Source organism: Nycticebus coucang, chromosome 14, assembly GCF_027406575.1.
Source record: "Nycticebus coucang isolate mNycCou1 chromosome 14, mNycCou1.pri, whole genome shotgun sequence".
Classification (NCBI taxonomy): domain Eukaryota; kingdom Metazoa; phylum Chordata; class Mammalia; order Primates; family Lorisidae; genus Nycticebus; species Nycticebus coucang.
The window spans coordinates 54988059-55015769 of NC_069793.1; the positions used below are offsets into that span (position 1 = coordinate 54988059).

A 27711-nucleotide genomic window follows, 5' to 3' on the forward strand; every position below is an offset into this window, starting at 1 on the left:
AAAAAACAAAAAAATATATATATATGTATTTTTTTTTTTGGCCGGGGCTGGGTTTGAACCCGCCACCTCCAGCATATGGGACTGGCGCCCTACCCCTTGAGCCACAGGCGCCACCCAAAAAAATATTTTTTCTTCCTCGCCAAAGTCAGCTTTCCAAAGATAGTTTTATCAATAATAAACATCTGTCTCAAACAGTAACAGACCTCTGCATTTTAATTACATTTTCTAGAAAATTCTTCAAAGCTTCACTATTAGCACTCAGTAGCTTCCCCTAACCTTGACGTTATACTAACAAGTTCTCATTCTTTGTATAAGAACACCAACTGTTTCAAAATGCAGTATTCCTATCTAATGAAATCCCCATCCTCTTGCTCCTCTCCATAAAAGATTCCTGTTTCAGGCCCTCCTCTCACCTACATTATTACTACAATGACCTTGAAACCAGTCTGATTGTAAGTCCCTAGATTTATTCTCCAATCTACCACTATGTTCCCAAGAAATGTATGGTCTTCTGCCCCATCGCTCTACCTTACACAACAATCCTTCTACACAGCACTTATATTTTGCCATTACATATTTACATGGGTTTCCTCTATTTTATCCTGAGTCCCCAGTGGGCAAAGACTAACGATTCATATTGGCCTTTCCCTACCATAGCACATAAATGGCACTCAACTAAAGTACCTTTTGGTGAACTCTACTTTTCAGATAGCCTAAGAATTTCCTCTTTGGGCTTGGTGCCTGTAGTTCAGTCCGAACCCAGCCCATGCCTGCCAAACAACTATAACCAAAAAAGAGCTGGGCACCTGCAGTTCCAGCTACTCAGAAGACTAAGGCAAGAGAATTATTTAAGAGTTTGAGGTTGCTGTGAGCTGTGACACCACAGCACTCTACCAAGGGCAACATAGTGAAACTGTCTCAAAAAAAAAAAAGAATTTCCTTGGGAGGCACCTGTGGCTCAAAGGAGTAGGGCACTGGCCCCATATACCGGAGGTGGTGGGTTCAAACCTGGACCCGGCCAAAAACTGCAAAAAAAAAAAAAAAAAAAAGGAAGAAGAATTTCCTCTTTGTACAGCAGGTATCAGATTTTTTTCACTCTTAAACTAATTTTTCCTTTTTTTTTTTTTTTGCAGTTTTTGGCCAGGGCCAGGTTTGAACCTGCCACTTCTGGTATATGGGGCTGGTGTCCTACTCCTTTGAGCTACAGGCACCACCCCAATCTAATATTATAAAACAGTATGTGAAAAATTTACTATAAATCTTGATGAAAAACACATGAATTTTTCTTTGAAGCTAGTGCACTAGAAAAATGCACCTTAGTGATTTAGAGCGATTATAATGTACACCAATTATCATACTTTCCATAGTTTTGTCTTCAGTGGCTGCGAAAGTTACTTACTCTAGTTCCTGCAGCTTTTTAGGTTTTATCACTCACGCTCATCATCTTTTTGTATCTAATTCCCCTCTGCATTGATTCATCTCACGCTTCTGAATTCTGCTTAAGATGCCACAGGATAGGGCAGCACCTGTGGCTCAAAGGAGTAGGATGCCAGCTCCATATGCCGGAGGTGGTGGGTTCAAACCCAGCCCCGGACAAAAACTGTAAAAAAAAAAAAAAAAAAAAAAAAGATGCCACAGGATAAAAGGCTAAAATAATCAAGCTTGTTAGAAATGCTTATAGCAGAAATAAACCCTAACATGTACCCATGATCAAAATACAATAATCTTAGAACAGCATTTTTATCTGCTCAAAGGCTTTCACTGCTTACTCTCTGGTTCTTACCTATATCAGAAAATTGTTATCACAGAATTAGCACTGTTTATCACTTCAGTTTGTACTCTGAATTCTTCAAAGAATTAAGAATTAAGACACAGTCTCATTTAGTGAAGAGTTAAAACCCTCCCCAATTTTAAGCTCTCTTCTGACTCAGTCCAAATGAGAAAGTTCTGAGTCATATCTAGTATGTTCACTTAATAACATGAAACTATTTTAAGTTGCCTTATACCACATTTTTAGCAAGTCAGATGCATAATGTATAATGTGATATAAAAATATTATTTATAATGATAAAACACAAAGTTGACGGGTAAAATTTTCTTGAATCCTGAAATGTAACTAATGTGGCTTGATGCTCATCTTAAAGTTATATATTCTATCACAAATGTGCCCCCTGCTTTTAGTGGTTTATACTTAGACATTACATTCTACATTTTATAATGTAGTGATAATGGAGATAAAATAGTAGATAACAGGCACCACAAGGATTTAGACAATTAAGGTAAGCTCAGAGTGACTTTTAATATGCCAATCAATGTTAATAAAACACAAGTCAAAGACAAGTGCAGACATGTCTTAGAACAAAATTAATGAGAAAACAATAGACAAATTCTATTTTTTTTTTGCAACATTTTAGCCAGTAGTATTAGTCAAATGGCTAATTGCAGATAAAATATATTTTGTGAAAAACTTGGAATGTCAGAAGTCATTCTGGCATTTCAAAGAGCTATGTACAGTATCACCAAGATCAGTTTATATACACAAATATTGAAGAGAAACCGATAAAACATTTAAAAACAGACTAAGAATATAATCAAGTACAAAAATGTTGGGAGGGAGGAAACATTTTAAAAAAGAGAAAAGGATATTACCAGAAAGATTATAAAACCAGTAATAATTATACTACATTAATACAGCATGGGGGGGTGCATTTTTCCAACGCACTAGCTTCAATGTTCAAAGAAAAAAGGGCAAATAGCTGCTTTTCATCAAGAGCAGCTACACATAATTTCACATAATTATTTCAAAAAGAAAGCCTATTAACAACAATGATTGTTTAATGCTACAATTTTACAGCAAAGACAAGACTAAAATAGCAGCAAATTCACAAGGCAATACTTCCACAGAATTATCATCCTATGGTTCATGCAATGCCTACAAAGTGCTCCCAGTTGGATATACAAGTATAATTAATTCACAATTAAAAAGAAATATAAGATTGACACACAGGTACATGAAGGCTGAGTAGTACTGAGTCTTTTAGGATTTCTCTTTTCAAAGGGAGAATATGTTTGTAATAAAGCCCTAGAGTCCTTTGTACAGGTCACTACAGGGAAAGATACCTTTGATGACAATGCAACAGCAAACTATAAGCAGCACACCACCACAGTGGTTAACCCTGGAAAAGGCTAGTGTAACATCTAACAGTGACTGACATCCTACAGAAAACAGATTTGTAAGACTAGATAAAAGCCCGATACAGCAATGGTCAAAATATAGCTTTCAACGGTAATTCACAAATCAAAGTCCTAAAAAATATTTCAGTAAAACTACTGACACCAATCAAAAAGGTAATTGCAAACTGGATTGTAGCAATGATTAAAACCTAGCTTCCTCTTGTCACAGTTTTTTGGGGGAGGTGGGAAATGAGTAGTTCAGTATATAGTAAGGCTGACAGAGCGGTTCATTTTCTTTCCAATAAGCCGAGATGTTCTATTACTCTGGGTGGTGGACCTAGTGGCCATCCGGTCAGTGAAGAGTGCTCTTTCCTCGGCTGCAGCTTTTGCCATCTGGGCTTTCTTGAGTTCTCTAAGAACATAAAAATAGAAAGCAAGACTTTTCACCTACTGTATTTATCCCAGGAAGAGATCTCAGGAGGCCAAACAGAAATATTACCATCAATTGGGAGATATTTGCATGCTATCATTATTCTAAGATGCCTTTAGTTAAGGAAAAAATAACATGAAACTTACTTTGCAGAAAACATGAAACATCTGACAACTAAAATTTATGAAATGATTTTATTTTGTGCTTTTAAAATTAAAATATCACATACACTTGTATACAAGAACATAAGTAATAAAGATGTTAGTAAAGACTAGGTTTAAAAAATAATTTCAAATAAAACTTGAATTTAGGTCAGGTGTGGTGGCTCACACCTGTAATCCTAGGAGGCCAAGGTAGGTGGACTGCCTGAGCTCAAGAGTTCGAGATCAGCCTGAGCAAAGCAAGACCCCGTCTACTAAAAATAGAAAAACTAGCAGGGGGCTGTGGCAGGTGCCTGCTACTCAGGAGGCTGGGGCAAGAGGATTCCTTGCACCCAGGAGTTTGAGGTTGCTATAAGCTCTGATACGGCACTCTACCCTGGGAGACTGAGATTCTGTCTCCAAAAAGAAAACAAACCACACTTGAATTTATATTGTGAATTGATCTTTCCATAATAGAGATGAGAGGAAAATTTCCTATGTGTATGAACTATGACAGATATTAAACTAGTGGCAAATAAATCTATTAATATATAATGTAAAATTTTTTTTTTTTTTTTTTTTTTTTTTTGTAGAGACAGAGTCTCACTTTATGGCCCTCGGTAGAGTGCCGTGGCCTCACACAGCTCACAGCAACCTCCAACTCCTGGGCTCAAGCGATTCTCTTGCCTCAGCCTCCCAAGTAGCTGGGACTACAGGCGCCCGCCACAACACCCGGCTATTTTTTGGTTGCAGTTTGGCCGGGGCCGGGTTTGAACCCGCCACCCTCGGTATATGGGGCCGGCGCCTTACCGACTGAGCCACAGGCGCTGCCCATAATGTAAAATTTTTATAATTAAAATAATGTTAATATTTAGTATAAAACCTTTCAAAGTCAGTTCTATCATGTTAAAATAAAAATGGTGGGCGGCGCCTGTGGCTCAGTCGGTAAGGCGCCGGCCCCATATACCGAGGGTGGTGGGTTCAAACCAGGCCCCGGCTGAACTGCAACCAAAAAAAAAAAAAAAAAATAGCTGGGCGTTGTGATGGGCGCCTGTAGTCCCAGCTACTCAGGAGGCTGAGGCAAGAGAATCGCTTAAGCCCAGGAATTGGAGGTTGCTGTGAGCTGTGATGCCACAGCACTCTACCGAGGGCCATAAAGTGAGACTCTGTTTCTACAAAAAAAAAAAAAAAATAAATAAAATAAAATAAATAAATAAAAATGGTAACAAAGTATTTTTTTTTTGAGACAGTCTCACTACGCCACCCTCTGTAGAGTGCTGTAGCATCACAGTTCACAGCAACCTCAAACTCTTGAGCATAACTGATTCTGTTGCTTAGGCCTCCCAACACACACCCAGCTATTTTTTAGTTGAAGCTGTTATTATTGTTTTAGCAGGTCCAGGCCAGGTTCTTTGGTGTATGTGCCCAGTGCCCTACTCACTGAGCTACAAGCACAGAGCTAACAAATTAAAATAATTAAAAATGGGCGGAGCCTGTGGCTCAAAGGAGTAAGGCGCTGGCCCCGCTGGCCCCATATGCGGAAGGTGGTGGGTTGAAACCCAGCCCCAGCCAAAAAATAAACAAACAAACAAACAAAAAGAATTAAAAATGCAGGGGGCCTGGGCGGCACCTGTGGCTCAAAGGAGTAGGGCACCATCCCCATTTTTCAGAGGTGGAGCGTTCAAACCCAGCCCTGGCCAAAAACTGCAAAAAAAAAAAAAAAAAAAAGTAGGGCGGCGCCTGTGGCTCAGTGAGCACGGCACCGGCCCCATATGGCCCCATATGCCGAGGGTGGCGGGTTCAAACCCAGCCCCAGCCAAACTGCAACAAAAAAATAGCCGGGCGTTGTGGCGGGCGCCTGTAGTCCCAGCTACTCGGCAGGCTGAGGCAGGAGAATCGCCTAAGCCCAGGAGTTGGAGGTTGCTATGAGCTGTGTGACGCCACGGCACTCTACTGAGGGCAATAAAGTGAAACTCTGTCTCTACAAAAAAAAAAGTAATATTCGCTGGAAAACCTGGCTAAAATAAAAAATAATAATAAAAATACAGGTGCCGGTGGTGCCTGTGGCTCAAGGAGTAGGGCGCCGGTCCCATATGCCAGAGGTGGTGGGTTCAAACCCAGCCCTGGCCAAAAAAAAATACAGGGGCCGATGCAGTGGCTCACGCCTCTAATCCCAGCACTCTGGAGGGCAAGGCAGATAAATTACCTGAGCTCATGGGTTTGAGACCAGCCTGAGCAAGAGCAAGAAAAATAGCCAGGTGTTGTGGCAGATGCCTGCAGTCCCAGCTACTTGGGAGGCTGAAGCAAGAGAATAGCTTAAGCCCAAGAGTTTGAAGTTGCTGTGATGCCAGGGCACTCTACCAAGGTGACAAAGTGAAACTCTGTCTCAAAAAAAAAAAAAAAAGAAAAAGGTGACCTGTGGTTTACTTAATACTCTCCAGCAATTTTTCTCTTTTTAAGAACCTATGTCATTGCAACTATGCTTCCAAAAATATCAAGTCATTCAGGTCAGATATGAGAATCATCTACTAACCTAATTGACATTAATTCCATCCTTTCATAAAATAAGTAGAACAGAGCAGTGATTTTCAAATCACTGTATACCACAGTACGCTGGTAGTCCCATGAGAGGATCTTAGGTGTGCCATGAAAAAAATTTTTTTTTTTTGCAGTTTTTGGCCCGGGCTGGGTTTGAACCCGCCACCTCTGGTATATGGGGCCGGCGCCCTACCCCTTTGAGCCACAGGCGCCGCCCAGAAAATTTTTAAAGATCATTAATTAAATTATTTTTCAAAGAAGTTCAAACCACAGTAAGTATATTCTCTTTTTGTTTTTACTTCTTGGACCAACATAAAGTTTAACTATAAGTTCAATTGTGCCATGAGATAAAAAATGTTGAGAAACACTGGAATAGGGCAGCACCTGTGGCTCAGTGAGTAGGGTGCCGGCCCCATATACTGAGGGTGGCGGTTTCGAACGCGGCCCCAGCCAAACTGCAACAAAAAATAGCCAGGTGTTGTGGCAGGCACCTGTAGTCCAGCTACTCAGGAGGCTGAGGCAAGAGAATCATCTAAGCCCAGAAGCTGGAGGTTGCTGGGAGCTGTGATGCCAGAGCACTCAACCAAGGGTGACAAAGTGAGACTCTGTCTCTAAAAAAAAAAAAAAACAGGGCGGCGCCTGTGGCTCAGTGAGTGGGGCACCCCATGTGCCAAGGGTGGTGGGTTCAAACCCAGCCCCGGCCAAACTGCAACCAAAAAAATAGCTGGGCGTTGTGGTGGGTGCCTGTAGTCCCAGCTGCTTGGGAGGCTGAGGCAAGAGAATCGCGTAAGCCCAAGAGTTAGAGGTTGCTGTGAGCCGTGTGACGCCACGGCATTCTACCCCAGGGCGGTACAGTGAGACTCTGTCTCTACATAAAAAAAAAAACAAAAAAAAAAAACACACATTTTCAAGTTCATAATTTCAGGCCCAGTGGTTCACACCTGTAATCCTAGCACTCTGGGAGGCGGAGGCGGGCAGATTGCTTGACCAGCCTGAGCAAGAGTGAGACGCCCCCCATCTCTAAACAGCTGGGCGTTGTGGCAGGCGCCTATAGTCCCAGCTACTGGGGAGGCAAGAGAATTGTGTGAGCCTAAGAATTGGAGGTTGCTGCAAACTATGATGCCATGGCACTCTACCAAGGGCAACAAAGTGAGACTCCGTCTTAAAAAAAAAAAAAGAAAAATAGGCTCACGCCTGTGGATCAAGCAGCTAAGGTGTCAGCCACATACACCTGAGCTGGCGGGTTCAAATGCAGCCCAGGCCCGTCAAAACAACAATGATGGCTGCAACCAAAAAATAGCCGGGCACTGTGGCGGGCGCCTTATAGTCCCAGTTACTTGGGAGGCAGAAGTAGGAGAATCACTTAAGCCCAGGAGTTGGTGGTTGCTGTGAGCTATGATGCCACAGCACTCTACCCAGGGAGACAGCTTGAGGCTCTGTCTTTTTTTTTTTTTTTTGCAGTTTTTGGCCGGGGCCAGGTTTGAACCCGCCACCTCCGGTAAATGGGGCTGGCGCACTACTCCTTGAGCCACAGGCGCCACCCTTGAGGCTCTGTCTTAAAAAAAAAAGAAAAACAGAAATAACACAAATTTAATTGGTCAAAAATTAATTTAAGGTAGCCATCTCCAACCTTTTTTTTTGTTGTTGTTGTTGTTGAGACAGGGTCCCACCCTATGCCCCTGAGTAGAGTGCAGTGGGCGTGGTAGCTCACCGCAACCTCAGACTCAGGCTGCGGGCACCCCGCTACCTCAGCCTCCGGAAGCCGCTGGGATTACAGGTGCTCACCGTGGCACCCGGCTGGGTTTTTTTCATTTTTTTTTTTAGGAGTTGGGGTCTCACTCTCGCTCAGACGAGTCTCGAACTCCTGAGCTCGAGCAATTCTCCCTCCTCAGCCTCCCACAGTGCTGGGATTACAGGCATGAGCCACGCGCCCGGCCATCTCCAACCTTTTAACGTATAATAGCATATCAAACTACTATGTCCTTTGTTGACAGAAATCCTAAATCATCGCTCATAAACATTTGAGAATTAAAGAGAATAAAAATGAAACAAGCCTCACTTACTTCTGCAAAAGTGAATTTTTGAACTTTTCAGCATTTAATTCTATTCGTAATTGTTCTGCACTCTTTCTTGAAGCAGACAGCAATACGGAATGCTTCACCAGGGCCATTGCTGAAGGTCTTCTCTCTGGATCTGGATGAATCATAACCTTAAAAAGAGAAGTAAAATTAAGGTAAAGGCAAGCAATTTAAAATATCTATCCATACCAATAAAGTGCCTTATATATAAAATGCTCACTTTTAGCAACTCCGTAAATTCTTGAGAAAGCACTTGTGGTATCCGAGGTAATCTACCCTGTCTGATCTCATGCCATTGGTCTCCATTTCTTGGAAGAGGTTCAGCACCAGCAGCACATACCACTGTGAGGGCAAGGGCAAAAATATCCGCTTTTGGTAGGTGGGTATAATTCTATAAAATTAAAAAAAAAAAAGTTTAAGGGAATGCAAAAATAGTCAAAATAAAATGAGATTATCCTTCAATGATTTACATGAGAAATAGGATTAAATTAAAATGTCAGAGTTAGGACCTATTCAAAGAATAAGCTACCAAATTTGGAGAGATTTATTTTTCAAATTAAAAAGTAATATACATTCTCAGAAAGAAAATTTAAATACCTAAAAGTAAATGCCTGTTTTTCACTAGCCCAATTCAATTCTTCAAAGAAACTTTTATTCCTCAAAGAATTCACATGTAAACACAAAATTCACTTGTCATACAGACAAGTACAAATATACACATATGCAACAAAGCAGACAAATATATGTTTAAAAAAAAGTCATGGGATCATGTGATTACTTTATGTTGTTCTACTTACCTATTTTTTTTTTTTTGAGACAGAGTCTCACTATGTTGCTCTCAGCAGAGTGCTGTGGCATCATGGTTCACAGCAACCGCAAACTCTTGGGCTCAAGTGATTCTCTTGCCTCAGCCTCCCAAGTAGCTGGGACTACAGACACCCACCATGACGCCCAGCTATTTTTTGTTGCAGTTGTCATTGTTGTTTAGCTGGCCTGGGCCTGGTTCAAACTCACAAACTTCGGTGTATGTGGCTGGCGCCAGAACTACTGTGCTACGGGCACCCAGCCATTCAAAACATTGTTTTTTTTTTTTTTTTTTTTTTTTTGAGACAGAGTCTTACTTTGTTGCCCTTTGTAGAGTGCCATAGTGTCACAGCTCACAGCAACCTCCAACTCCTGGGCTTAGGAAATTCTCTTGCCTCAGCCTCCCAAGTAGCCGGGACTACAGGTACCTGCCACAACGCCCAGCTATTTTTTGTTGCAGTTTGGCTGGGGCCAGGTTCAAACCTGCCACCCTTGGTATATAGGGCCAGAGCCTTATCAACTGAGCCACAGGGGCCGCCCCATTCAAAACTTTTTAAAGGGCGGTGCCTGTGGCTCAGTCGGTAAGGTGCCGGCCCCATATACCGAGGGTGGCGGTTCAAACCAGGCCCCGGCCAAAACTGCAACCACAAAATAGCCGGGCGTTGTGGCGGGCGCCTGTAGTCCCAGCTACTCGGGAGGCTGAGGCAAGAGAATCACTTAAGCCCAGGAGTTGGAGGTTGCTGTGAGCTGTGTGAGGCCACGGCACTCTACCGAGGGCCATAAAGTGATACTGTCTCCACAAAAAAAAAAAAAACTTTTTAAAGACAAAGTCTCACTTTTTTTTCTTTTCTTTTTTTGTAGAGACAGAGTCTCACTGCACCCTTGGTAGAGTGCCGTGGTGTCACACGGCTCACAGCAACCTCTAACTCTTGGGCTTACATGATTCTCTTGCCTCAGCCTCCCGAGTAGCTGGGACTACAGGCGCCTGCCACAAGGCCCGGCTATTTTTTTGTTGCAGTTTGGCCGGGGCTGGGTTTGAACCCACCACCCTTGGCATATGGGGCCGGCGCCCTACTCACTGAGCCACAGGCGCCGCCCTACAAAATCTCACTTTATTGCCCACAGTAGAGTACTGTGGCGTCACAGCTCACATCAACCTCCAACTCCTGGGCTTAGGTGATTCTCTTGCCTCAGCCTCCTAAGTAGCTGGGACTACAAGAGCCTGCCACAATGCCCAGCTATTTTTTTTTGTTGTTGTTGTTGTTGCAGTTTGGCCGGGGCTGGGTTCGAACCTGCCACCCTTGATATATGGGGCCCGCACCCTACCCGTTGAGCCACAGGCGCCACCCCCATTCAAAACTCTTAATCTAAAAATATTTTATCATACTCTTTGAAATTATGTGCCATGCTGATAACTATATATAATAATCATTCTCTTATCAGTCAATACTTATTTACATGGTTCTCAATTTGTGTTTCCATATGAGTTCATAGGAGAGACTCCCAAAAGTGAAAATTCTGAGTCAACAGACACATGATTGTGAAGTGTTGATAGATAATAATATTTTGATCTCCAAAAAGGCTATGCCATTTTATTTTATTTTATTTTATTTTGGTTTTTGGCCGGGGCTAGGTTTGAACCCACCACGTCCAGCATATGGGACCGGCGCCCTACTCCTTAAGCCACAGGCGCCGCCCCAGGCTATGCCATTTTAAAGTACCACTAGTGTAGCGGAACAGCTTTTTTACAACTCCATTATAAATCTCTGCCTTTACAAATTTTCATTTCGGTAGAGACAAGGTCTTGATAATATGTTAATGAGGAATGGTCTCAAACTCCTGGCTTCAAGTGGCCTCCTGCTTCAGCCTCCCAAAGTGCTGGGATTACAGGTGTGAGACATCTGGTCTGCCTTCCTGACTTTTGCTAGATTAAATACTCTATGTTTGGTCCAGTGGTGCCCAACCTGCAGCCCATGAGCTACATGTTGTTTATGTGAAGACTATTTTGCTTATCTATGGTGTGAGATATCATGAAAATTATACATACACCTTTTATATTGCTCATCAGCTTTTGTTAGTGCTTGCATTTGTTTGTTTTTTTTTTTCCTGAGACAGAGTCTCACTTTGTCACCCTCAGTAGAGTGTCAGTAGTATCACAGCTCACAGCAATTCTCTTGCCTCAGCCTCCCAAGTAGCTGGGACTACAGGCGCCCACCACAATGTCCGGTTATTTCTTAGTTGTAGTTGTCACTGTTGTTTGGCAGGCCTGGGCTGAATTTGAACCTGCCAGCTCCAGCGTATGTGGCTGGTGCTTTAGCTGCTGAGCTACAGGTGCCAAGCCAGGTGCGTTTTTAATGTGTGGCCCAAGATAGGTCTTCCAATGAGCACCGGAGAAGACCGGAAATCCCTGGTTCTATTTTATTTTGTATTCCATTATACTAGGCATTAACCTAAAATTTTAACATATCTGATTTATACTCATCTATCAACAGATAAATAATACAAAGCCAACAGTATTGTTAAAAGAGAAAAATTACCTCTTGTAAAACTTCATTTGCAAGAAAACGACTATCACCTTCTTCAACTTGTGGACTAGAAATCCTTGTTACATGCCCAAGATCCCCTAAAAATATTGAAAAAAATGAGTCAAGAGTTAAAAACAAAACAGTCTTTTCTCTATTTTAAGGAAATAATTAGTTATCTTTCTTACCTATTTTAAATATTACTTTGTTGGATACCAAATCATCTTCATCTCCATCTTCAGAGGCAGCATTTGGGATTGAGGTTCGAGATATGAAAATATTACCTGTCAAGTAGTAATTGTTTAAACCAAACTAAAAATTAATAGGATAACCAAAGTTCACAAACAAGGTCATATACCAGAATCACCCAGAAAGCTTTAAAAAATGCAGATTCTCATGTTCTACTACCCCAAACCATAAGGATAAAAATTTTATTTTTTTATTTTTATTTTTTGCAGTTTTTGGCCGGGGCTGGGTTTGAACCCACCACCTCTGGCATATGGGGCCGGTGCCCTACTCCTTTGAGCCACAGGCACTGCCCAGGATAAAAATTTTAGAGGATGGAGGACAGGGTTGTATTTTTTCGGAATACATTTTCTAGCCTAGTACTAAAAACTGAACATTTTCAACTACATTAAACCCTTGTCAACTGCGTATTGGTTTTATAGTAGTTTTATTAATTTAAAAATATAAAAGTTGGTAATGCAATAATTTATGATGCTGGCACAAATTTTAATCTAGTGCTACAAGGTTGGTATGAAAACAATGAATCATTTAGCCAGTGAGTTTGGTAGACCATACAGTATCCACATCCCAATATGGCTTTGTAGTTCACTATTTCCCACTGTGGACACATTATCTTTTTCCTCAAATTCAAGTAAACTCATGATTTACATTACATTTTAGTGGCAGATTTCAACAGTTTTATCAATATAGTGTTGAATTTGTAAATGTATTATTTATTGAAGTCATCTATTCAGTTTTGTTTTATTTATAGGACAACTTATTTTGTGTTACTCTTAGAAGATTTTTAAACTTCACATCTCTTAATATTTGACTTTGTAATATAAGGATCTACTTATGTCTAAAACTTTATAAAAGACATGAGTTACTAGAGCCAAATCTTACTAATTTATATTCACTTTTGTAAGTCTAAAATATTTTCCTTTAGAAAATAAAATCTTTAGTGAGTTGTTAATGTGACAACTCACAGAATCAAGATATATTATGTAAAATGACTTAAATTCTTATAAATCAACATATATTTCCAAAGACTTTTCAAAAAAACTCATTAAATTCATCCAGTCTAAAATGAATTCATCAACTTTAGTTTTAACTTCCAATTTATAAGAAATACAAGAGAGGGGCGGCGCCTGTGGCTCAACGGGTAGGGCGCCGGTCCCATATGCCGGAGGTGGCGGGTTCAAGCCCAGCCCCGGCCAAAAAAAAAAAAAAAGAAATACAAGAGAGAAAGGAACCAGCTAAATGATACAAAGCAACTAGTAAAATCCAGAAAAAGGGACATCTTTCGAAACAAGTCTATCATTTTTAAAAAATAGACAAAGTGTGGTGGCTCATGCCTGTAGTCCTAGCAATCTGGGAGGCCAAGGTGGAAGGATTGCTTGAGGTCAGGAGTCTGAGGTTGCTGCAGTGAACTCTGATCATGCGAGGGCCAGCAGCAAGACTCTGTTTCAAATGAATGAATGAAAATAGATAAAAGGTACAGAAAGCATGAACCCGAAAAAGAAAAAATGGATATAACCAAATAAAATGCATGGCCCTTAAGTAGATACTTACTTGAACAAATCAACTGTTAAAGACTTTGGTCAATGGGGAACATTTCTTTAAAACAATTTTTTTTGAGACAGAGTCTTGCTCCATCGCCACAGGTAGAGTGCAACAACATCATCATAGCTCACTGCAACTTCTAACTCCTAGGTTCAAGCAATCCTCCTGCCTCAGCTTCCCAAGGAGCTGGCACTACAACTGCGCCTGGCTAAGTTTTCTTATTTTATTTTAGTAGAGAAAGGGCCTTGCTTTTGCTCAGGCTGGTCTGGAACTCCTAAGCTCAAGTACCCCCACTCACTGCCTGCCCCAACCTCTCAGAGTGTTAGCATTACAGATCTGTGCCACTGTGCCCAGCCAAGGAGGAGAATATCATTATGGTCTGGCCTAGCAAAAGAGTGGAGCTTTTAAACACAAATTTTTGTTTTGTTTAGAAACAGGGTCTGTCACCTGGGCTATAGTGCTTGCAGTGGCATTACCATAGTTCACAACAACCTCAAACTCCTAGGCTTAAATGATCGCCTGCCTCAGCCTCCCAAGTAGCTGAGACTTACAGGCTTGTGCGACCGTGTCTGGCTAATTTTTCTATTTTTTTGTTAGGATGTTCTGGAACCCTGCCTTAAAGCAATCCTCCCACCTTGGCCTCCCAAAGTGCTAGGATTATAGGTGTGAGCTACCTCACCTGGCCCCAAATAGTTTTTAAGGCTCCCTATCAGAGTCCTACTTTGAGACTATGAGGTTCCTAGAAAATGCAGCAAAATTTTTCCAGCCTGTAATAAAAATTCTGGGGGGTAACAAGGGAAAAGGTAATACTTCGTATTATTATAATGAAGTAATTTATTCTCCATAATCCTTCAAAAGGACTTAGGTGAGAGGATCTGTAATACTTACTAGGTTTTATGTCCATGTGCACCAAACACATTGAATGAATATACCTCAAGCCCCGGGCAACTTGCAAAAGGAGATCCTTGAGGTCTACTTCTGTGAAGTAACTCATTGTTCTATAGTTTTCACTGATAGCATCAGCTAAACTTCCACCTAAAAAAAGACAGCAAAAATTAGCATTTTCTTCTTTCTGAAGTATTTTTTTGCCTTTTATCTTGACTAAATGACCACAGTTTCAACCAAGAAAGTGACATTTATGCCGGAGGTGGCGGGTTCAAACCCAGCCCCGGCCAAAAAAAAAAAGAAAGTGACATTTTATACGACCTCCTTCCTTCAAGGTGCTTGTGAAATCAAAATTGTATGTATTCTTTCAATAGGTAACATACTCACATAGGTACAAAATACAATTTAATGTCTCTTACTCACTCATAGACCAGCAACCCACCTGTTTCTCTCTCTTGGAGTAAACCAACATTATCATGTTTTGTTTTTTTTTCTTTTTCTTTTAATTTGCAAAAGATAGAGTCTTGCTATGTTGCACAGACCTCTGGAGTACAGTGGCTATTCACAGGCTTGATCCCACCGTTGATCAGCACGGAAATTTTGACCTGCTCCATTTCTATCCTGGGCCAGTTCACCCTTCTTTAGGCAAACTGGCGATTCCCTGGTGTCATCATTTTCTTTTTATTTTTGGAGACAAAGTCTCACACAGTCATCCTTAGTAGAGTGCTGTGGCATCAGAGCTCACAGCAACCTCAAACTCTTAGGCTCAAGCGATCTTTTTGCCTCAGTTTTTCATTTTTAGTAGAGATGGGGGTCTTGCTGTTCCTCAGGTTGGTCTCAAATTCCTGAGCTCAAGCTATCTACCTGCCTCAGCCTCCCAGAGTGCTAAGATTATAGGCATGAGCCACTGTGCCCAGCCTGGGGTCACTATCTTTTTTTTTTTTTTAATTGAGACAAGAGTCTTACTCTGTCGCGCCGGCAGAATTCCGTGGTGTTATAGCTCACAGCAATCTCAAACTCTCGGGTTCAAGCAATTCTCTTGCCTTAGCCTCCCTAGTGGCTGGGACTACAGGCACCCGCCACGATGCCTGGCTATTTGTTTGTTTGTTTGTTTAGCAGGCCTGAGCTGTGTTCAAACCCACCAGCCCTACTACATGTGGCCAGGGCCCTAACCACCGAGCAACGGGCACCCGTGAGGTCACTATCTTGAGGCACAACTTAAATGTAGATATCCTATTGTCACAACGCACCACCAGCCCAGGATTCCTGGAATCAAGCAATCCTCCTGTCTCAGCTGGGTCTATAGGTGCACACCACTGCCCCTGGCTCAGTTATTATGTATTCTTTTCAACTGTTTTTACACAAATGATAGCATATATTTATTATCTTGACAATCATTCTATACCAATATACAAAGAGTACCCATTTTTCCCATCTCTATCGAATTCTGTTGCATAATTGAATCATAATGCATTAACCAATCCCCTAATGGACATTTTAGAATTATTTCCAAGCCTTTGCTATTATATACTATGGTGTAACCCTGAACATTGGTCATTTCACACATATTTAGTATACTCCTAGAAGCAAAAGTACTAGGTTAATAGTATGCTTATTTATAATACACATACCTATTATCCCCATACTAACATACACATACTATGTTACATACACACATACCTATTATCCCCCAAAGATAAGACTATACCAATTTATTTATCCACTATTAATGTACGAGAATACATTTTCCCCCATACTCTTGACAAGTCTATAAAATTTTATAGGCAAAAAGCAGTATCTGAGTATAGCTTTAATTTATACTACTTATTGTGAATGAGAACATAATCTGCTTTTATAGGATTAGTCAAATGAGCTAATTAATTTTTTTTTTTTTTTGGTTTTTGGCTGGGGCTGGGTTTGAACCCACCACCTCTGGCATATGGGACCCGCGCCCTACTCCTTGAGCCACAGGCGCCGCCCAGAGCTAATTAATTTTTTTTTTTTTTTTTTTTTTTTTTGGCCGGGGCTGGGTTTGAACCCACCACCTCCGGCATATGGGACTGGCACCCTACTCCTTGAGCCACAGGTGCCGCCCAGAGCTAATTAATTTTTTAAGACGGTGTCTTACTCTAAGGCCTAGGACAGAGGGCTAAGGTGTCATCACAGCTCCCTGCAACCTCAAATTGCTGGCCTCAAGCAATCCTCCCACTTTAGTCTCCCAAAGTGCTAGGATAACAAGGGCCAACACACCCAGGTAACTACTTATATTTTTAAAAACTTTGTAAGTTTATATTTTATCTTAGAGGCAATGAGAAGTTGTTTTAAAAAAAAAAAAACGGGGCGGCGCCTGTGGCTCAGTGAGTAGGGCGCCGGCCCCATATGCCGAGGGTGGCGGGTTCAAACCCAGCCCCGGCCAAACTGCAACAAAAAAATAGCCGGGCGTTGTGGCGGGCGCCTGTAGTCCCAGCTGCTCGGGAGGCTGAGGCAGGAGAATCGCGTAAGCCCAGGAGTTAGAGGTTGCTGTGAGCCATGTAACGCCACGGCACTCTACCCGAGGGTGGTACAGTGAGACTCTGTCTCTACAAAAAAAAAAAAAAAAAACGTTCTGGGCTGGTCCTAAGGTGGTGACTTATCTCACTTGATTGTTGACAGTTACAGATTGAGCTCTTTGATCTCTACCCTTTTCTCCCTTCTCACTACTGTGCTTGACTAGTCCTAAAAAAAACTTCTATTTAGGCTTGGCGCCTGTGGCTCAAGCGGCTAAGGCTCCAGCCACATACACCTGAGCTGGCGGGTTCGAATCCAGCCTGGGCCTGCCAAACAACGATGGCTGCAACCAAAAAATAGCGTTGTGGCAGGCGCCTGTAGTCCCAGCTACTTGGGAGGCAGAGGCAGGAGAATCACTTGAGCCCAGGAGTTGGAGGTTGCTGTGAGCTGTGATGCCACAACACTCTACCCAGGGTGACAGCTTGAGGCTGTCTCAAAAAAAAAAAACTTCTATTTAAAGTTTAGGGATACTGGGTGGCGCCTGTGGCTCAAAGGAGTAGGGCGCTGGTCCTACATACCAGAGGTGGCAGGTTCAAACCCAGCCCCAGCAAAAAACTGAAAAAAAAAAAAAAAAAAAAAAAAAAAGAAAGTTTAGGGATACTAAGCTGGGTGTGGTGGTCTACACCTGTAATCCTAGCACTTGGGAGGCCAAGGCAGGTAGACTGCCTGAGCTCACAGGTTTTGAGACCAGCCTGGGCAAAAGCAAGATCCTGTCTCAAAAAGATAGCTGGGCACTGTGGCAGGGGCCTATAGTCCCTTATGAGGCTGAGGCAAGAGTTTGAGATTACTGTGAGCTGTAACGCCACAGCATTCTACAGGGGGCGACAAAGTAAGACTCTGTCTCAAATAAATAAATAAATAAAAATTGAAAAAAAGTTTAGGGATAATAAAATGAGAGCTGCTAATAAAATAAGGAAAGTCAGTGATACATCACTCAAGAAAGGACATCCTACAATTTGAACAAGACTTAACAAAATGTCAAATGTGTTTTTAAAATAAAAATAAAACACACCTGGATATCTTAGTCTTAAGTATGTTCTCCATCCTTAACTTGTACAAATCTCGAACTGAGGGGTTGAGGGGAGGAGGAAGAGGGCTCTAGAAGGGAGCAAACCAATAAGCCTGTCAGACAAGGCAAGCTAAGGCCTAGGTCAAATCTGGTAAGAGTGAAAACGGCTACTTCTCTTTGTAGAAGATTCAGCAATTACGGTTGGGGTAGTTTCTTCTATCTCATTGCTAGAAGGGCAAAAAGAGCAAAATATTTATGTGACATTTCAGGTTCTCTTCCCTTATCCATCACCATTTTTCCTTATTTTTCTGTGTTTCTTTTGGTGGTATTTTTGTTTTTCGTTTTGTTTTCTTTTTGAGACAAGAACTCATTGTTACCCAGGTTGCGTCTTCAACTCCTAGGCACAAGTGACCCTCCCATCTCAACCTCCCCAGTAGCTAGGACTAAAGGTAAACATCACCATGCCCAGCTTATCCATCGAAATTTTTCTACACTTGTTTCTTTTTTTTTTGTAGAGACAGAGCCTCAAGCTGTCACCCTGGGTAGAGCACTATGACATCACAGCTCACAGCAACCTCCAACTCCTGGGCTCAAGAGATTCTCCTGCCTCCACCTCCCATGCAGCTAGGATCACAGGTGCCCGCCACAACGCCAGGCTATTTTTTGGTTACAGTCGTCATTGTTGTTTGGCAGGCCCGGGCTGGATTCGAACCCGCCAGCTCAGGTGCATGTGGCTGGCACCTTAGCCACTTGAGCCATAGGCACCAAGCCCTTATATACATGTTTATCCAGGTTAGAAATTTCAATCTATCATCAAACAAAGATAAAAGGCTTATGATGCAAATGACCATTTGAGATGATAAGGAAACTGAGTCATAATAAAGGATAATCAGTTAATCAATGTCTACAAATAAATGCTAAGAATCCTTTCGCTGGGAAACTTAAGGAAAAGATCTAAAGATCAGCCCTATTAGCAGTATACTTAAAGCCTTAAGAGGAGGATAGTGGAAAAGGGAAACAAAAGATGAGAAGAACTCACAAATGTATTTATTTTTATTTATTTATTTCTTGAGACAGAGCCTCAAGCTGTCGCCCTGCGTAGCATGCCATGGCATCACAGCTCATAGCAACCTCAAACTCCTGGGCTCAAGTGATTCTCCTGGGACTACAGGCGTCCACCACAACACCCAGCTATCAAATGTATTTAAGTAACCTTTTTTTCATTCCTCTAAGTAGGATAAACAACTAAACAAAGAGGTAGTCCTGTTTCACAGGCTATTTATTTTTAAAAATGCATAAATATGTAACTTTTTTTTTTTGTGGTTTTTTGGCCGGGGCTGGGTTTGAACCCACCACCTCCGGCATGTGGGACTGGCACCCTACTCCTTGAGCCACAGGCGCCACCCAATACGTAACTTTTTTAAGAAGCAGGATCTTGCAGTCACTCAGGCTGGAGTACAGTGTCATGATCACAACTCACTGTAGCTTCCAACGCTTGAGCTCAAGCTATCCTCTTGCCTCCCAAGTAGTTGTAATGACAGGTGCATGCCACCATGTACGGCCAATTAAAAAAAGAAATTTTTTTCCGGGTGGCGCCTGTGGCTCAGTGAGTAGGGAGCTGGCCCCATATACTGAGGGTGGCAGATTCAAACCCAGCCACGGCCAAACTACAACAATAAAATAGCCGGGCGTTGGGGCAGGCACCTGTAGTCCCAGCTGCTCAGGAGGCTGAGGCAAGAGGATCTCTTAAGTCCAAGAGCTGGAGGTTGCTGTGAGCTGTGACACAACAGAACTCTACTGAGGGCGACAAAGTGAAACTCTGTCTAAAAAAAAAAAAAAAAATTTTTTTTTTTTCCAATTCTTTTGTAGAGACCAAGTCTCACTACGTTGATTAGGATGGTCTCAATATCCTGGCCTCACGCCTCAATTTCCCAAAGTGCTGTGATTACAGATGTGAGCCACCATGCCTAGCCAAGACCTGTATTTTTTAATTGTTTTTATACTGCTCCAAAATATAAATTCTATTTTATTTTTTATTTATTTATTTTTGTAGTTTTTGGCCGGGGCTGGGCCTGAACCCGCCACCTCCAGCATATGGGGCCAGTGCCCTACCCCTTTGAGCCACAGGCACCGGCCTATAAATTTTATAATCAAAGATTATTATAAGACACGTTTTTGTAATCTGAGAGGGTAGCAAGACTACTCACTCTTCCTCAGCTCTCGGGCCCAAAAAAGTTTTCTCAAAATCATCTGACTTTGGCGGTGCCTGTGGCTCAAAGGAGTAGGGCGCCGGCCCCATATGCCGGAGGTGGCGGGTTCAAACCTAGCCCTGGCCATAAACTGCAAAAAAAAAAAAAAAAAAATCATCTGACTTAAACAACCAAGAAAATCAGAAAAAAATCATTTGTCCATGATTCCTGGACCGCTTACTAAAATAATCTTAAGAGAACCACCTATCAACAAGGTGAGAGGGAGGAAGAAAAATTAGAAGTACATGGCATCTAGCAAATATGGAATGGAGGTTAACATTACGGTCAAGTTGTTCTATATTAAATGCAGTTAACTGAAAAATAAAGGCTAAAAAACAGAATAGTCCACAAGGCCATGAGAGACAGCTATATAAATACTTTCATGGTATGAATGGAAACATTTCCAGAGCAGTCTGAAACAAACTAGCAGCAATGCTATATACTGGATACTTAAGTTCTTTCAAGTATGAACTAATAAAACTGACAACTTAATGAGAAGTTGAGAAATGGATCTTTTACTTCCCTTTTGTTCATTGTTTTTAAATATAGAAAACCCACACCTACACTGCTTATTTATTCACATGTTGTGACTGGTCTTGTTTATCAAAAGAAAAATATAAATAAATTTTCGCTATCTCCTTTAAAGTGTTCGCTAATGTCTAAATTTTCTATATTGGGCCGGGAATTGTGGCTCATGCCTGTAATCTCAGCACTCTGGGAGGCTGAAGCAGGCAGAATGCTTGAGATCAGGAGTCCAATATCAGCCTGAGCAAGAGCAAGACCCTGTCTCTAAAAATAGCCAGGTATTGTGCAGGTACCTGCAGTCCCAGCTACTTGGGAGGCTGAGGCAAGAGAATAACGTAAGCCCTAGAGTTTGAGGTTGCTGTGAGCTGTAAGGCCACGGGCAACTGAGTGAGACGCTGTCTCAAAATTAAGTAAGTTTTCTATGTTCACAGAAGGAATATGGTAATAATCTACATAATATTATATATAATAAAGATTTGGGTGTGTAATAATAACAGGTTATCTATGAAATTAGAATTCAGACCAGATTTTGGTAAAGGTCTAATGAAAAGGAGGGATACAAGTTGGCCATTGATGACTTACTGAAATTGAAAGCTATACTAAACCATCCAAAGTTGAACGTATACATGCTTATTGTTTCCTTGTGGGGGGAGGAAGGAGAGGAGAAAAGAGAGAATAAGCTAGGGCAGCGCCTGTGGCTCAAGGGGTAGGGCGCCGGTCCCATATGCCGGAGGTGGCGGGTTCAAACCCAGCCCCAGCCAAAAACCAAAAAAAAAAAAAAGAGAGAGAATAAGCTAGAGAACTAAAAGAGTATGTCTTACTTAACAGGGGAGTGTTAGTGGATGCTAGTGGGAAACTACATTAGGGAGATGAGAATGGGGTAAAGATTATTATTATTATTATTTTTTTGGCCGGGGCTGGGTTTGAACCCGCCACCTCTGGCATATGGGACTGGCGCCCTACTCCTTGAGCCACAGGTGCCGCCCAAGGGGTAAAGATTATTGAATGCCTTAAAGAAAGGACCGAAGGGCGGCGCCTATGGCTCAGTGAGCAGGGCGCCGGCCCCATATACCGAGGGTGGCGGGTTCAAACCCAGCCCCGGCCAAACTGCAACAAAAAAATAGCCGGGCGTGGGCGGCGCCTGTGGCTCAGTGAGTAGGGCGCCGGACCCATATACCGAGGGTGGCGGGTTCAAACCCGGCCCCGGCCAAACTGCAACAAAAAATAGCCGGGCGTTGTGGCGGGCGCCTGTGGTCCCAGCTACTCGGGAGGCTGAGGCAGGAGAATCGCCTGGGCCCTGGAGTTGGAGGTTGCTGTGAGCTGTGTGACGCCATGGCACTCTACCAAGGGCGATAAGGTGAGACTCTGTCTCTACAAAAAAAAAAAAAAAAAAAAAAAAAAATAGCCGGGCGTTGTGGCGGGCGCCTGTAGTCCCAGCTACTCGGGAGGCTGAGGCAGGAGAATCGCTTAAGCCCAGGAGTTGGAGGTTGCTGTGAGCTGTGTGACGCCACGGCACTCTACCGAGGGCAATAAAGTGAAACTCTGTCTCTACAAAAAAAAAAAAAAAAAAAGAAAGGACTGAATTTAGATCAGTGGAGACTCATTGAGTAACCAATATCAGTTAGAAGCATACAAAATGAATGGAAAGAAAAGGCTAGATGCAGGGAGAATGCATTCCACAAAACATCTTATTAACAACTATGTACCCCACATACTATGCTAAGTGCTCGAGATACGAAAATATATATGGCTAGTCTAGTGACCGCTCAAGAGACTCAGTTTGACTGACAGGCACAGTATATGAAGTTCTATCATTGAGGTATGTACAGGGTATTTCAGAAGGGACAAAGGTTTAACCTTTATTTGCACTTGAAATTCACATGAGACCTGATAGATGAATTTATAACAGATAAGAGACAGAAACAGAGCAAATATTTCCTCAATGTTCCTTTTCTTCAAGCTTACAAGTTCACAACAGAACCATTTCAGTACTCACCATTACAATATTCATTCTGTATAAGCATATGATCATCTTCTGCCCACGCAGAGAAATATCGCACTACGTGAGAATGCTGTCCAAGCACTGCATGAGCATATACTTCTCTCAAAGCATTCTGCCTAGGAGAAATGAGATTAATAGGATAGTAGATCATTTTGATCCAAGCCTAAACTGAATTAACTTATCTGAAACTTCATACCATAAACTTGACTTTTATCTGTATCATTATGCTAAAAAACAACTTGCTTATGAGAGAAGAGGTTAAAACTAGCATGAGCTTTTCCAAGGGCTTCTATTAAAGTTTTGCCATGAAGAAGAAATCTTGCTGGCCAAGGACTCAGGTAAAATTAAACTCCGCATTTTATTGTAAATTCATAGACACTAACTAGAAATTTAATTTAGACTATAAGACCATTCATATTATTTATCAATAAGAACTAATGGCACAAAATAAAAAGGAACTGATTAAATCATTATGACTTCTCGAGTAAGAGAAAAGTTAGAGAATTAAATTCAGCGTTTGAACACCTAAAAGCTATGTTTATAACACCACGGGGGACAAAAAAGCAAAACACAAAATGTTCAATACATACTCATCAACAGAGCCGGCCAATGGCTTTTTTGATCGCTTAATGGCATAAATGCATCCATCCAGCCTTTTCACACACTTAAACACAGAACCAAATTCTCCAGAGCCAATTTTCTCTAGCTCATGAAATTCTGTAGTATACCGTGACTTCATATTGCTCTCAGTAATTGTAATTCTCTGTAACAGAAAGTGTATCCATATACATAATACAAAGATATAAAATTGATCTTTTACTATGGTGAAAAGAATATGTGTGAAATCTAAAAACCATACTACCTTATGTTTTAATGCTGAACAGTTATTAAGTATGTAAGAGTTAGCATTTAAGTTTTAGAAAAAAGTGGAAAGAAAATAAAAAACTAATTTACCTTAGCAGGTCTTGTTTCATCTTCAAACTCACAATCACTGGCTTCCATATCTTCACCACAGGAACTAAAAAAATATGTATTTTCCATTAATATATCTGACATATATATCAACCTGAGATCCAAATTATATCTGATACTTACTGGAACTGAATTTTTTTTTTTTTTTTGTGGTTTTTGGCCGGGGCTGGGTTTGAACCCGCCACCACCAGCATATGGGACTGGCGCCCTACTCCTTGAGCCACAGGCACCGCCCCTGGAACTGAATTTTAATGGATTAAAACAGAAAAGCATTTAGTTAATTTTATTTTTTTTTTTTTGTAGAGACAGAGTCTCACCTTATCGCCCTTGGTAGAGTGCTATGGCGTCACACAGCTCACAGCAACCTCCAACTCCAGGGAGTAGGCCATTCTCTTGCCTCAGCCTCCCAAGTAGCTGGGACTACAGGCGCCCGCCACAACGCCCGGCTATTTTTTTGTTGCAGTTTGGCAGGGGCTGGGTTTGAACCCGCCATCCTCGGTATATGGGGCCGGCGCCCTACCCGCTGAGCCACAGGTGCCGCCTAGTTAATTTTATAATCATAAGATACAGCCCACTGGGCGGCGCCTGTGGCTCAAGGAGTAGGGCACTGGTCCCATATGCTGGAGGTGGCGGGTTCAAACCCAGCCCCGGCCAAAAACCACAAAAAAATAAATAAATAAATAAAATTTAAAAAAAAAAAAAAAAAAGATACAGCCCACTGGGGCGGCGCCTGTGGCTCAGTCGGTAAGGCGCCGGCCCCATATACCAAGGGTGGCGGGTTCAAACCCGGCCCCGGCCAAACTGCAACCAAAAAATAGCCGGGCGTTGTGGCAGGCGCCTGTAGTCCCAGCTACTCGGGAAGGCCGAGGCAAGAGAATCGCTTAAGCCCAGGAGTTGGAGGTTGCTGTGAGCTGTGTGAGGCCACAGCACTCTACCGAGGGCCATAAAGTGAGACTCTGTCTCTACAAAAAAAAAAAAAAAAAAGATACAGCCCACCTGATGAAAATGTTGCTCCTTCTGAGATAAGCCCACTCATTCAACAGAAGTTTGCACCACCACACATACCAAAATTAAGCTTTTCTAAATCAACTCTTTCTGCTTAGACATTGTTGACACCAGATTTCCTACAAGACATTTAGGGATTTTTTTTTTTTTTTGTAGAGACAGAGTCTCACTTTATGGCCCTCGGTAGAGTGCCATGGCATCACACAGCTCACAGCAACCTCCAACTCCTGGGCTTAAGCGATTCACTTGCCTCAGCCTCCAGAGTAGCTGGGACTACAGGCACCGGCCACAACACCCAGCTATTTTTTGGTTGCACTTCAGCCGGGCCGGGTTTGAACCCGCCACCCTCGGTATATGGGGCCAGTGCCTTACCCACTGAACCACAGGCGCCGCCCCCATCTAGGGATTTTTTTATTCCTTCATCTCTCATACAACTTCTTTCCCATAGCTGATTACTTTCCACCTATCTCCTGAGAGTTAGGTAGGTGCTAGTAAAAGAAAAAAATTCAGAGCAAAAACATCCATACTATTCAGTAGACACTAAATTTTGATAAGTATACAAAACTAATCTTGGGTTGTTTCAGAAAACCAAAATTGAATAAATGACTCACTCATTCCAGTATGTTCTCTTTCTTCGACGACACTGTCCTGAGGAATGAAGCAACAGAGAATCCGGAGTAAAAGGATTAATATTCACTTGAGGGGTCTGTCGCACATCAAATTCTCTTTTTCCTGACTTTTCTGTATCCATGAAGAGAGAACCACCCCGAAGCTTAACAGAAGTGGAATCAATTCCTCGAGCTTTGGAAAGCAAACTCTACAGAAGGAAAAATAATACTTTCAGATCCAAGTTGTACAGATAATCAACCCTCTCGATCTAACCTTCAACAAAGTCTTTTATGTGGTTGAACGGGCACGTCAATAAAACACACAAGCCTTTGTTACAGTGTGTGCTAAATAAACAGTAGCTAATTTAGGAAGTCTAAAGCTGGATACTACCTTTTCCGAAAAGATAGCCAAATAAAATGTCTCTATGCTGACCAAAAACTAAGTTCATTCTAGGGGCTAAAATTTCCACCCATCCAAAAATAGAAAGCAGCCGGGGAGTCCCATAAAAGTTCTGGTCCCTTCCCCCATCTACATACACAGGGCTTTGAAAACCACCTCCGCTGGACTCCTCCCCTCGCTTCCAGTGGGATTTCGCCTTGGGCAAGTTGGCTAATCAATTTTAACGCCCCAAAGCACCAGTATTCCAGAGGTTTACGACTCACTTTACCAGGAAAACAAAACAGATTCCCTTTAAACCTACATTTTCCATATCAATCTTACAAATGCGGTGCTTAATTTCTGGTAGTGTCTGTTGTGACTTTTAAAGTTTAGAAGTGGTGATCTGCATTCTACTCACTAGCTATCCAAAAATCAGGTGCTGAACACCGACGTCAGTAAGATACCTTATCCAAAGTGGGATGTTCCCATTCATCACACCCAGGCCGACCAAACCAGGGCGCTGCAAATCCAAAGATATAAACAATGCCCCGTCTGGGGAGAGACTTAAATGCTACAGTAAGCGCCTGGCAGGCCACCCTTCACTCCCAAGTTGCGGCGCGGTCTCCCTCCACACCTCAAACTGTCCCCCCAGAACGCCACACGCCACGAAACGACAAGCGCAGGACTTTTTTTCCAAACCAAACTTCTTCTGCCAGCGCAGCCCAAATTACAGGCCCGATCGCGGCGTTTAAAAGGCACCATCTGGCTCGGGGGTGTCGGGCGGCCAGGCCGACGCCCGGGCGGCATCCTTGCAAACCACGTTACTGGTGGCGCCGCGCTCGGGGCGGCCCCAACGCGACAGGCGGCGATTCGTCGGCCACCTGGACGGGCCGGTCAGCCCCTCCGCAAGATGAAGAGGTTCTCGACGGGGCCCATTGTTCAGTTACATAATCGTAACGGACAACTCCTGGGCAGGGCCACAAAGAGGAGCTGCCAACTTTGGGTGGCGGCGCAGCAGAGGGAGCGGGGGTGCGGCCGGGCGGTTATGTAACCGAACCCGGGCGGCAGCGCGCTCGGCCCCGGCGCCGCGGCCTTTTTAAAAGGCTCGGCCGGCGCGGGCTGCGGGCCCGGGTAGCTCGCTCACCTTGGGCGTGTGCGGCGTGTCGAAGAGCCGCAGCTTGCGGAAAGTCTTGTGCGGCGGGGTGCCCGGGTGGTCCGGCAGCGGCGAGCACGGGCCCTCGCCTGCCGTGCAGCCCGGCGGCGACCCGTCCCCTGAGCCCCCGCAGCGCACCGGCGAGAAGGAGCTGCTCAGGAAATAGGCAGCTGCCGGCGACTTGACGGGCGACGAGGAGCCGAAGCCCTCCTCCACCCACGAGTCGCCCTCGGCCCCGCCGCCCGCCCCGTCCGCGCCCGGGCAGGCGCCCGGCAGCAGCATGTCCTCCTCCAGCTCCCCGGGGCTGCCGGGGGCCGGGCCGGGCGAGCGGCGGCGCTCGGGCCCGGGCTCCGCGGGGCTCCGCGCGGGCGGCAGCGGCGAGTCGGGTTCCTGAAAGGCCGAGTCCTCCCCGGTACTGTGGCCGCTGCCCTCCTCCTCCTCCTCTTCTTCTTCCTCTTCACAGTCGCTGCAGGGCGAGAAAATCAGTTTCTGCCGCAAGGTGCAGGCGGCCCCAGCGCGGCGGGGCGGCGGCGGCTGCTGCCGGCTCAGGAAGCTCATCGCGGCCGCGGGGCCAGAGCCGAGGACCGGAGAGTCGCAACCCGCGGAGTCCAGGACACTGCCGGCCCAGGGGGCGGGTCCGCCACGTGCGACTGGGCGCGCCGGGTCGCGGAGGCGGCTGGCCTGCGCGGCGGCGGAGCGCGGATCCGGGGTGCCCGGGGCTGCGGGCAGCGGAGGCGGCGGTGCAGACTGTCCGGCAGAGGCGGGGCGGCCCGGGCGCCGAAGCTGAGGTCTCCGCAGATCCGGCCGCAGGTTCGTGCGCGGCGGCTTCCCGCGACCGTTAACCACGTGAGTGCCCAGCCCACCAATCCACGCCCTGCCCTGGGTTTGAAAAAACAGGAGGGC

At 43.6% G+C, this 27711-nt stretch overlaps 1 protein-coding gene across 3 annotated transcripts; it reads right to left on the minus strand.

The window, feature by feature from the left end:
* Positions 1 to 2280: 2280 nt before the first annotated feature.
* Positions 2281 to 27512, minus strand: WEE1 (WEE1 G2 checkpoint kinase). 3 transcript variants are annotated; one of them, XM_053561355.1, is made up of 11 exons: positions 26800 to 27512; positions 25280 to 25485; positions 23646 to 23709; positions 23282 to 23454; positions 22686 to 22807; positions 14363 to 14509; positions 11875 to 11970; positions 11702 to 11787; positions 8581 to 8751; positions 8346 to 8491; positions 2281 to 3586 (listed from the first exon to the last, which is right to left on the minus strand). In XM_053561355.1, exons 1-11 carry the CDS (start codon positions 27364 to 27366, stop codon positions 3433 to 3435), a joined length of 1932 nt encoding a protein of 643 aa, XP_053417330.1. In that variant the 5' UTR covers positions 27367 to 27512; the 3' UTR covers positions 2281 to 3432. The 3 variants fall into 3 exon arrangements, with proteins under 3 accessions (XP_053417330.1, XP_053417331.1, XP_053417332.1); XM_053561356.1 differs by lacking the exon at positions 26800 to 27512 and adding an exon at positions 26290 to 26733; XM_053561357.1 differs by lacking the exon at positions 26800 to 27512 and adding an exon at positions 26120 to 26733.
* Positions 27513 to 27711: the final 199 nt, after the last annotated feature.

Bases quoted from the DNA above. Each gene is read 5' to 3' on its own strand.
- WEE1 (XM_053561355.1), bottom strand. From the start codon at position 27,366: ATGAGCTTCCTGAGCCGGCAGCAGCCGCCGCCGCCCCGCCGCGCTGGG. The intron at 11,971-14,362 runs GTAAGTATTACA...ACTACTTGACAG, and splicing joins GCACATGGACATAAAACCTA to GTAATATTTTCATATCTCGA. The intron at 3,587-8,345 runs GTAAGTGAGGCT...TTATGTTCTTAG, and splicing joins AAAAATTCACTTTTGCAGAA to AGAACTCAAGAAAGCCCAGA.